At 42.0% G+C, this 12500-nt stretch overlaps 1 protein-coding gene across 1 annotated transcript in view; it reads right to left on the minus strand.

The window, feature by feature from the left end:
• Window positions 1-4063: 4063 nt before the first annotated feature.
• Window positions 4064-12500, minus strand: part of LOC117554619 (coiled-coil domain-containing protein 102A-like) — an 82196-nt gene continuing 73759 nt past the window's right edge. The window contains exon 10 of the mRNA XM_034229067.1: window positions 4064-4079. Within this exon, the coding sequence (XP_034084958.1) occupies window positions 4064-4079 (16 nt within the window). The remainder of the gene's footprint in view (window positions 4080-12500) is intronic.

Genomic DNA, 12500 nt, shown 5'->3' on the forward strand with positions numbered 1-12500 from the left:
AACACTGCCTTTTTAAAGTGTGTTCATTAATGTAAGCAGCAACATGAAACACAGCAGCAGGAACATGTACGCAGCAATAGCAAGTGAACACAGCAGCAGCAGCATGACGAGGCAGAGGCAGGAAGACCTGGCAGCTTAAATGTATCATTGGTGCTCGAGTTGACTGCCTGAACTAGCTCGCAGGCTAGGAGTAGCATGATGAGATGTCTCACTATGGGATGCGCCTCCCTGCGTATTCATCAGATGCATCAATCTCATTACGCCAATCCTGACAATCCACCTACTCTATAAATAGCTTGCGCTACAATGCAGCGCCATTCAAAATGAGCCTCGAGAGAGGAGCCTGTGACCTCCATCTCCTCTGATGTGAGGGAAGGATGCACTGTCCCTCTCAGTTAGCTGTAGTGCTAACCGGTTGGCTGGTTTGCTTATATTAAAAAAAAGCTAGGCAATGTTGGTTATCAGTTGGTTCTAATATCAGGGTATATGCAGGAATCCTGAAGTCAGATGTAAAACCTTTTAAGACCTTTTTTAAGACCCTTTCTATACATTTTAAGACCTCATCTCCACTTGGAGTTCTAACCGGTTACATTGACCTCACATTCACTATATACAGTATTGATTGTCCTTCCTGCTTATCTTCCAACCATTTGGACGCAGACTTGCATTTCCCCATAACGATGCTGTTTAACAACCGGCGTAAACGGACCTTCGCGCTATCAAGCAGTGAGCGTGCGATGTCCTGTTCAGATGACGTCAAACCCAACGGGATGCCATAAATAAACGACACAGAATCACACTACACACCTACGCAATGATTACATTCAGGCAGACTGTAGAATACAACCTCTTTGGACCATTTATATACTTATTGAAAACAAGCTGTAATACCTTGGAAAATGCAGTTTAATACTTTTTAATAGCCTTAATTTTCGCTAAATTGATTTATCAACTTTTAATACTTTTTAAGACCCCGCGGACACCCTGAATATCCAAATCGATAAATGCTCCGGCCTTTGGTGAAGAACGGAGAGTCGAAGTGTATCAAGTATATGCTACGAAGCGAGAAGAGGTGTTTGAATGGCGCTGGGATGTAGCAGAAGCTATTTTAATGGTCGGTGGATCGCCAGGAATCACCATTAGGATTAACATGATGAGATTGATGCTTCTGAGGAAAACGCAGCGAGGCGCATCCTAGTGAGACATCGAATCAAATACAACGAATGAGAACAAAGTGAGTTGAAGTGCGAGGGCAGAAATGATAAAGAAATAGCCCTCCTATGAGTTATGCAACTTCATTGTTTTTGGTCAAAGACCTAAAATCTTTAAAAAGAAAAGTATGATAAATAACTTTCAAACAACTTCTAAACCAAAAGAGCACTAGCACGGACCTAGAACTGGGACCACTTTGGTGGGAAAGGGGTAACTTACCCCGGGTAAGTGAATCTTTACAGGAGAACAGTGGTGCTTTGAGCTAAGTGTTAATGTTGAAAACTAAAGTCTAGGACTTAATGACAACACCAGATTCAAGTGATTCAAAATCTGCCTCTGTGGACCACATATAGTACATTTCAAGGCAACATACCTAAAAAGTGTGTAAAATAGATTAGGTCAACAGAGTCAGGCACCTTAATAAGTTCAGGACTGAATACTGTGTCTCATCATTAAGGTGAACTGATTGGAACTACAGGAGGATTCAGTAGCATTAGAAGTGACAGCGCTAAGCTACGTGAAGAATACACTATACCAACTGACTAGCCTATAATCCTAACTATAATGTTTGATTCCTCTGGATTTATTTATGCCGAGGACTATTGAAAATAGCAGGGAGTATGTGATCTACACGTCAAAATGGATTTAAACAAGCCTCAAAATGAAGCAAATATGTAATGTCTCCCTGAGCTGTATGCATTTCCAATTGGTTTAAAAATGCAATGACTATTGATTTTTGTTCCAAGATGCCAGCGAGGTCTATCATGAAACAAACCCTGAAGATGGGTTTGGCCACACTAGATTCTCGTTTTCGCTGAACACACCAGCTGCAGCGAGGCGTCAGCTCTCTGAAAGTTAATTTAAATCCTCTTATGCAGTTCAGTCGCTGTCTCTCATCCAAGACAGTTTGAACACCTTGCGAAGATGCTTCTCACAATTTCTAGCTCATGCTTTAAATTGTCTTGACGACATATTTTCAGCTTCGAAATAACCCAGTGTGTGAAAGGTGTGACACTGAACAGGAAGTGGCTCTATGGCCAGTTCACCGCTGACATGTCTCATGTCAACTCATCACAAGTGGACAGCTCTTACTGCGTCAGTTCCCACCGGGCATTATGCTTCTTCACATGTGTCTGCAGCAAGCTTCAATGAAGTGTGGCAGGCTATTTTTCCTGTGGCCAAACGGTGGTACTACAACATCTGTGTCATTGGGCCCAAACATATTTTTTTACCATTGACTTACATTGGGAAAGAGACATCTATAAATGAACAGATTTTATTTCTTTAGGTAAAATAACTACACAGTACGAGATTGAAAATCATTAGGGCTTTAAAGTTACATTTATTCTCCCTCACCACTTATTTAACTCAGCCCAGATGTGACACAGAGAAACGCATGCTCTATGGAGCCAGAACCTTATGATCCAGGTATGACTGTGCTCGAGTCTGGCCATTGGGCTTAGTTGCCAGTGAGCAACTTTCATATGAAGGCCCCAGACACCGTATCTATTCAAGCTTTTTGAAAGGAATTGTTTATTATTGTTGTTTTGTGTTTGTATTTCAGTTTTTACTCTAAATAAATCTTGCATCAAAGGAATGCCTAAAGGAAAAACGTGCTCTTTTGTGTGTGGGCATATTTTGAAGACGTTACTGTTGTTGAAATTAAACTCAGTTATGTTGACAGCCTTTTTCTAACTAAGGCCACCATTTTCCCCTTAGCTAAACCATTTTAACTGAATACACCAGTATGGTCATTGACCAGGACATGCCTGAGTCACATGAAATAAAAACTGGCTCAGCTTTACTGGTTGGTATGTCCCAGATTGGTTTATCTTGATGGATCGAATGATGTAGATAGTGGATTTGTCCACAAGCGCGATGAGGAAACTGTGAGAAACAGTGAGAGTTGCTGCCTGCTTTCCACCTGTCTGGTGTCTGCGATCTGCGGAGGCTTGCTCCCACCTGTAGAGTACGGCTGTGCTGAGGAGGTTTTTACCCCGGAGACGTTGCGGAGAGACGGAGTGGCTCCACGCTTCGGGCTGGGGCCTGCTTCCACCGGGCGTGTGCTGCTGTGCGGAGGAAGATTCACCACGGCTGGGGCCTGCTTTCCACCTGTCCTGGTTCTGCTGTTGCGGTGGCCTGCTCCCACCTGTCGTGTGCTGCGGTGTCGTGTGCTGCATTGCTGAGGAGACCTTTTACCCCGGGGATGCCACGGAGAGACCGGAGCGCTTCCACGCTGCTGCTTTCGCCTATCCTTTGCTGCTGTGCTGATTTGCTCCAGGAACATCGCGGATACTGTGTGCTGGTCTGGGAAAATGGCCCATATCGTAACTCTGCTGTGCCTGTTAACTGTTTTGGACTGTGAGAAGATCTCTAGTCATTCTGAGAAGTCTACTGGATTCAGGTCTGTTCTGTACGGTGGCCGGCAGGTGCAAACGCGGAACAACGGCCCAAAACGCATACATAAGCAGGAAACACCTGCAAATAATGAAATAAAAAACAAACAAACCCTGAAAACAAATACAACAGAAAAACGCTGCATTTACAGAAATGATGCAAACTAAATACAACACACAAACCCCGAAAACAAACGCAACAAAAAAACGCTGCAAATACCAAAACGATATGCAAAGTCCAAAGCACGTACAAATCCCAAAACACATAAAAAAAAAAAACATTCAGGAAGTGCTCCAGGCCTCTAGTTAATGCTAGATCGTATACCTCCTGGGTTTTAGGCGGCGGAAGTGATGTAATCGAGGATGAGAAGCGAAAAGTCGGCAACTTTTGCAGCAACTGACAGCACATCTGGTAATAAAAGTAGACACATTTCATTTAATTTCGCATGGGCTCTTCACGACTCTGGAGTCCTGCAGGAATCCGGAGGACAGTGAACAGGAGTGAGAGGGAGCACACTCCTAAAAAATCTACCCCCTTTTTTAAAATAACCCTCGTAGTGTGCACTGTAATCCGAAATCAAACGCACTAAGTGGCTTTCTGAGTGTTAAATCCCATCTGTGATTTTCTTGTGAGATGTCATTTTAAATATTAGCAATAGCCTGCTGTCCTTCAAAGTTGTGAATTCTCAAAATATTATATTTATGATATTTTTGTGGAAAAATTATGTATTCATGCTCGTCTCTTGTCCTGGGTGGCAGGTTACGTCACTTCCGCCTAAAACCCAGGAGGTATACGATCTAGCACTAACCCTCTAGGGGGCGCGCTACGTGGAACAGATTGATGTCTGACCAGACAGAGAGAACGAACAAGAGTGATGGAAATCGGGAGGAAAGAAAGTTCATTTAAGTGGAGAAAGATATAAGAAGGTAAGTTTTGTTTTGATATATAGAGCGTCATATTTATATAGCTAGCGTTAGCGTGCCTAACTACTACACCAGCTGAGGAGAGCTTCACGTGAAGAGAAGATAAAGTGAGGGAAGAACATTGTTAAAAGAGATGACAAATCAAGTGCAGGCAAATAACACGGGCCATAGTGAGTACCGCGGAAAAAGGACATTTGAATTCTTAGCAGTTTGTTTATATGTACACTGAACACAAATATAAATGCAACACTTTTGTTTTTGCTCCCATTTTTCATGAGATGAACTCAAAGATCTAAAACATTTTCTATATACACAAAATAACCATTTATCTCAAATATTGTTCACAAATCTGAAAAAATCTGTGATAGTGAGCACTTCTCCTTTGCCGAGATAATCCATCCCACCTCACAGGTGTGGCATATCAAGATGCTGATTAGACAGCATGATTATTGCACAGGTGTGCCTTAGGCTGGCCACAATAAAAGGCCACTCTGAAATGTGCATTTTTGCTTTATTGGGGGGGGTCTGGGGGGGTCCGAAAACCAGTCAGTATCTGGTGTGAGGGGTAGGGTTAGGGTAATGTTGTGAATCGAGTGGCCTGTGTTCGTCGTCCATTACATACGCCTGCCCATACCATAACCCCACCACCACCATGGGCCACTCGATTCACAACATTAACCTAACCCTAACACCAGATACTGACAGGTTTTCGGACGAGTGGGATCCGTAATGAGCTACCTCCTTGCCTTACCACAGCACCTGGCACTATATCGGACAGGGCCACCATGTTAAATTGTTTTAATGAGCATTTTGTGTCCTGCGGTTCTATGTTTGATTCTATCACTAACTCTGCTTCTGTGAACACCCCAATCCGTGACTCTGAACAATGTGGTCTGGAAAACTAGGGATGCTCCGATCGCCAATTTCGGGGCCGATCGCTGGAATCAGTATCGGCCGATACCGATCGCCGATCCGATCGAGTGGGCGGGGCCTAAATGGAAGATTTAAACATCACTTTAAATCTTCCATTTAAAGTGATGTTTAAACTCAGTTAATGCAGGGTTGCCAACTTTGGGTACCTGGCTGGAGTGAGATTTTGATATCATGGGTTTAATTACACATATGCGCACTAAATGACTGATATCGTGTCAGCAGCGGGACCTTAGCATATATATAGGATATATATACAATATATACAAATACACAATATTGGACACAGACTATAAAGGGCACAAAGTTTCATTCACTAATGAAAGTCAAACACATGTTTGTTTCCACTGTTTTATTGTGTGCCTGATAAGCAATTAATTGACTTATCGTATGATAAATAAAAATGAACTCGATAAATTGCCATGAGGATGTGACTAGCAGTTTGAAAGGATGTACTTGAATTATTATTATATATTATCATTATGTCAGTGGTCTAAAATGGTCATACAACGGTGCCGACAATATTATCGTTTATCGCAATAATTTCCGGGAAAATGTATCCAACAAAATTAATTATCGTGAGAGGCCTATACATGAAACACACAGACACAAACAAATCTACAGACTCACTCCAAACTGCCAAATATATTGATTAACACACTCTATTTTGGCCTAGTAGAACAATAAGCAGCAGACTTTTACTTTTTTATCATTTCTACTGGTTCTTAGATCTGCGCTTGCGCAATACGGGTTGGCAGTTGCGAGAGAGTATTTGTGTTGGGTAATCTATGGTAGGGCTAACCCATACAGTGATGGGGCTCAAGTCAGTATTTGCAATGTAATTACATACACGCTCCCCTTGACAGTGAAACGCCACGTGAGGTTTAGATTATTTCCCTGTCTCAATCCAAATTGAACTGTATGAAATAAAAAGGCACATTTGTCTTGTAGTAAATAAAAAGGGCGGCCTGGAGCCAATCCTGCAATTTCTCCACAGGTGAAAGAGTTGACATGCTGAAAACCTAACCCCTGCAGGGGGGTCTGGGGGGATTCTCCCCCAGGAGATTTTTTGAAATACTAACATAAAATACACATTCTGGTACTCTCTTGAGAAGAAAAATAAATACATCTATTACTACACGGCATATTTAAAAAAATGAATGCCAGTTTAATTTTTTGTTACTTTGTTCTGAAAGCTGAACCTGCTGCTCCTCACAGAGAGAAGAGGGAAGAGGCTGTGAATGACTTTACATTGTGGATGAAAGACAGCCCACACACCTACCAATCATCAAACCGTGGGGTCTTATTTCATTACGTGTTGATTTCTATCAACACGTAATGTTGTATCGATGTATAGATGTACTTCGGCAAAAGTATTCTCCGTCGGGACTTCCTGCAACAACACCACGCCGTTATCTTGATTCTGATTGGCCAGAAGACATTATCAAAGATGTTTTATTGAGAAGACGATCACTACGTGACAAAAGTTTTCAAAACCGTTTCTAGTCTTCGGTATTCTTGTTTTTTGGCGTGAGAATAGTTTGGGCAGCGTGAGAGCGTGAGATTGAGAGTGAAAGCGTGTGTCACACGCCAGATGCGTGAGAGTTGACAACCCTGAGTTAATGGGGCTCATTCACTGGCGCTTCCACAAACAACAATCAACTTAATTATTACATTCAAATGATGTACATTATTCAAGTTTACATTCACTTTGGATAATAACACGGGAGAAATGAGCGGAAGCGCTCTCTCTCCCCCCTCTCTCCTGACAGCCTGAAGTATCTCATGCAGCTCACTGATCCAGTAATGAGTGACCCGACAGTGAAGAATAAATATATTATTTATAATAACTAGTTTAGCTTGTTCCAGAGGTAGATAAAATAGCTAAGTAGGTCTAACTCTTGTGTGTTTCGTTCCGCTCACCGGTCCGGCGGGCGGAGCTGCAGGATTTCTGCTTCACACACGTTGCATACCGCTATTTTACTGTCTTTTTCGGACACCTTAAGATAATGCCAGACCGGTGAAGCCATTTTGGCGAGCTTGTTTTGCTGCACACAGAGAAAAGTGTCATGTATTTTACGTCATGCGATCGGCTCTCGCGATCGGCATGTTTAGAGAGCACCGATCGATCGGTAGACAGTGAGTATCGGCCGATCTCCATCGGTGACCGATCGATCGGAACATCCCTATAGAAAACCCTTTCAGTTTTACTCCTTTTACTGTTAATGTTGTTCATGAAGCCTTATCTAAGTTAGATCCTAGGAAACCGGCTGGCCCAGACAACGTAGAACCTTTCTTTTTAAAGATAGCTGCAGATTTTATTGCTCAACCTCTCACTTCTCTTTTGAACCTCTCCCTCAGCACAAACACAATTTCAAAAGTATGGAAGTCTGCTTATGTCCTGCCTTTGCTAAAAGGAGGGGAGGCAACTATTTTAAATAACTATAGGCCAATCTCTAAATTGTCAGTTCTGGCGAAGATGCTCGAACGCCTAGTGAGTGAACAGGTAAAGGAGTTTTTATGTAAAAATAATATCCTGTCTCAACATCAGTCAGGCTTCAGAAAGCAACACAGCACCATCACTGCCACAATGAAAGTCGTGAATGACATTACGAGTATCTTAGATAATAAGCAGAGTTGTGCAGCTCTATTTATTGACCTTTCCAAAGCGTTTGATGCCGTCGATCATCGCATCTTAAAGCAGAGGCTACTCAGTATCGGCATATCCAGTCATGCAGTGGGGTGGTTTGTGAACTACCTCTCTGAAAGGTCCCAATGTGTTCACTTTGATGGACTGTCTTCTGAGTGGTTAAACATTGCTAATGGTGTTCCTCAAGGTTCTGTTTTAGGTCCACTTTTATTCTCCATATATATCAACAGTTTAGGTGAAAATGTGGATGAAGCTAGTTTACATTTTTATGCGGACGATACCGTGATGTACTGTGCAGGTCCCTCCATTAAGGAGGCTGGTGTTAAATTACAGGCTGTTTTAACATTATTCAGACTCAGCTCTCTGAACTAAAACTTCTTTTAAATGTTGATAAAACCAAGGTAATGCTATTTCTAAAGCTAAAAAGACACCAGAGCCTGTTTTAGATATTGTTACTATGCAAGGACAAGTACTAGAAGTGGTTACCAGTTATAAATACCTAGGTATCTGGCTTGATGATTGTCTTACTTTTAAACTTCATGTCAATAACCTGCTTAAAAAGCTGAGGGTTAGACTAGGTTTCTTTTTCAGAAACAAGTCCTGTTTCTCTTTTGAGGCCAGGAAAAGGCTAGTCACTGTGACCTTTTTACCTGTGCTGGACTATGGTGATTTGTTGTATATGAATGCACCTGCCTATTGCCTGAACAAGTTAGATGCCGCCTATCACAGCGCACTTAGATTTGTCACAAATTGTAAAGCACTTACTCATCACTGTACCCTGTATGCCAAGGCAGGTTTGCCATCACGAGGCTCAGTCATTGGTACACGTTTATTTATAAAGCCATGATGGGTAAACTACCGTATTATATCTGCTCTCTGATAACACAGAGAGTTGCAAGCAGCTATTGTCTGAGATCGCATGATGTAGTATTGTTAGATGTGCCAAGAGCAAGGACTGTCTTAGGTAAGACAGCTTTTATGTGCGCAGCTCCACTTGCTTGGAACTATCTTCAGCAAGAATTGAAACTGAGCAATCTCATTCCTCTGCATGTTTTTAAAGCTAGGCTAAATGAAATGCTTGTTGATACTATGGGCACTTGTAAATGTCTATAACTATGTAAATGTATCCTGTAAATATAATGTATGATGTCCTTTATTGTTTTATGTTTCATGTGGAACCTATTTGCTGCAGGTCTCCCTTGAAAAAGAGATCTATGATCTCAATGGGACCAATCTGGTTAAATAAAGGTTTGAAATGAAATGTTAGTGTCTAACTCTAAGGGATGGGACCTCAATGTATCTTCATGCGTTTCTTTTACATCTGTACTTAAGGCTGTCATATGATTGGCTCACAATAGACACATGTTAGTAAAAATTCAAACTCTCATGCCCTGATCCTGACCTCAGATAGTCATCACCCACAGTGAGACGCGCGTCCTGCTGCAGAAAACATAATGCTATATACTGTGTATCAGGGTCGGCTCTAGAAGAAATCGAATGGGGGGGCAATCATTTACCAAGCGGGGGCACACACTGCCGTCAACAACCAACACACAAACACCAACGCAACTTCAATTTAAAAAAACATGCTGTACAGTCTGTTGTCTTTCACACACATTGCAGGGTGTAGTGCTATTTTATAGCGCACCTATGACTTGTGCATACATGCACGGTTGTGGCACGACCACCAAAACAGAAACATATGGACATAGGCCACCATATAAAAAGGGTGCAAATGTATTTAGTATCCTATCCATGTGAACATGTTTTAGGTGGGGGTGGACCTAACCTCCTCTAGGGGGGTCTGGGGGCATGCTCCTCCGTGAAGATTATTTTTTAAATATTGAAGTTAAAAGCATCAATCTGGTGCACTTTGAGAGCAAAATGAAGAGATCTATGGATAGCCTACATCTCTCAGCATCCATATGAAACAGAACTGTACACAGATTTACTTTTTCTTTATGGATATTTTACTCATCACTCCCCTTTCAAACTGTATTCTTGTGTTACTGTCCTATAGTAGCCTATTTCATACCCGTTTTTCATTTAGTCTCTTATTCTTTAATAACTATAATGATCATATAAAGGTGTTCCTCGCAAATACTTGTTTACATAAATGGTGACCAAACCGTTTGAGACCCACTGAGATAACTTACACTCAAGTTAACTATCTAAACACTGAGAGAGTCCTTACCTCACTGAGCTGAGGTTATACGATCCTCTCAGTCTGACAGGAGAGGACTCTCCTCCACCTTGGTGTAGAAACAGCTCTTTATATCCGTTAGCATAGCTAGCTAACCAGATGCTAACATCAACATTCCACGTTACCGCTTGCGCACTCACAAAATGCGCTCGTGCCACACACACACAGAGAGCCGTGCTTGAATGAAACACAGAGACCCAGAAGTAGGCTACTTGTACTCTACTATATATCGTATTATTTTCGATGGCTTTACTGTATAATCAGTATAACAGATGGACAGATCGCAACCGGGCTTTCATCTAAACACACAGCCACGTAATGATAACAAAACAAAGGTCGGGGGTCATTGGTCAAGCAACACACCAATCAGAGAGCAGCAGTGAGCACACCTCAGGCTGTGTTTTATATTTGTATTCTTTATTTCTGATGTATTTCACACAAAAAACCTTTAGTGGAAACGTTTTCACTTATATGATTAAAAAAACTAAAACGGCAAAGTGGAAAGGCTTGCCCACCCTGCGTTGGGGGGGCACAGTGACTCATTTGGGGGGGCATGGCCCGCAAATGACCCCCCATGACGCCGACCCTGCTGTGTATGAAGCTGCCCCAACAGTAATGGCCGAGGTATACCAACAGGAGACCCAGCGTGTGTGCTGTCATTCAAACAGCAGCTTCAGAAGGGCTCAGTCTCCAATAACACGGGTTTATTGTGAGCACAATGACAAAACACAGCATTTATGATGCAGGGCTTTTCATTGAACTGCCAAAACCTTCAAAAATAACGAGTGACCTGTCCCCCAGTAATCCTGTATTATTGATGTACAAGATCCCTTTTTGTATTTTATTCGATATTCCTGACATGTAGTCGATCTGCACAATAAATATGCGTTCATCAGTAGTTATTCAATTGTTGCCTGTTTTTGGACCGAATTGATCAATTCTTTATAATAAAACAAGGCATTTGGCGAGGGGTGAATCATTAAAACAATGTTTCACAGCTGCACACATCAGAGTGTATCTCAAAACACAATGTTACCCTCCCTCGACCATATATAACCCCCTAATGCAACTCACAGGAAGCGAAATCAGCAGCTTGGTCTGACCTTTGAGGAATCTCGTTTTTTGTTTGCTTCTCCAAACTATCTTATTCACCACAGAGGCTTTTCTCTTCTTCCGCTCGTTCTTCTCCCTGCACTGGCCTTCAGTCTCCCTTCCTCTTAATCTCTTTCAGTGACATACACTTGTGAGTCAGGAGATCAGGGTCAGAGCAGCTGGCAGATAAAGCATCATTACATTGGAACAGCAGCTCTGAGCTGACACACACTTAGCAAAGAGACAGACATGAAGGACTTCTCTACAGAGAAGAGTCGGGGGAATGAGCCGAGAGGAGGATGGTTTACAGAAACACTTCAGTGTGGCTGAGATGCTCCATATCATGTTCCCCGGATACGTGAGTGTGACAGCGAGGTGTGGTTAAGTTGTTTACTATTGTGTGTTGCTGCAAAATAAATACTGTGTCCCTCTAGAACTCAGTGCTGACTTCAAGTTTGTGAACTTTCAGAAAAGGTCACAGTGCTGTTGGAATGTAGCATTTATATATTGAGAGCAGCTGAAACTTGGGGTGGCAGAACGTACTCTGTCCATCTGAGGAGACGAGCAGCAGAGCATCATGGGAAGGGAACGTGTGAGAGTTACTCCTAAGCCATACTCTTAAATAAACAGTTACCTATCTTACAATATGTCTAACTCCTAACGTTAGCTACAGCCCGGTTTTTAAAAATAATTGACATAGTCAGATTGTTAGAGGCTATTACATGGCATCATAGTTATCTTTTACATTGCCATCCTCACTGACATCACGTCTGACCACAGCATATTGTATTCTACATATCGATAGTAAAGTGCTTTTTTGAGGTTATCAAATCTAACTGTTTGATGATTCATACTGAAGTATACGCCTTTTTCTTAGAACATTGTAGAGTGTCAGATTGGGAAAAGAACACGCCCTTAGTCTCGTTTTCCTATGACGCTCTAACTAGTTTACACTTACACGCACACACACAGCCATACACACACACTCGTCAAGCAGTATCTGAGTAACTGAATTAAACATATCCAGAATGGAGAAAAGCTTTAGCTACACCTTCTACAAGAACACACACTTTAGGGTCAGTGTCTGAGCTGT

Source organism: Gymnodraco acuticeps, unplaced genomic scaffold, assembly GCF_902827175.1.
Source record: "Gymnodraco acuticeps unplaced genomic scaffold, fGymAcu1.1, whole genome shotgun sequence".
NCBI lineage: Eukaryota > Metazoa > Chordata > Actinopteri > Perciformes > Bathydraconidae > Gymnodraco > Gymnodraco acuticeps.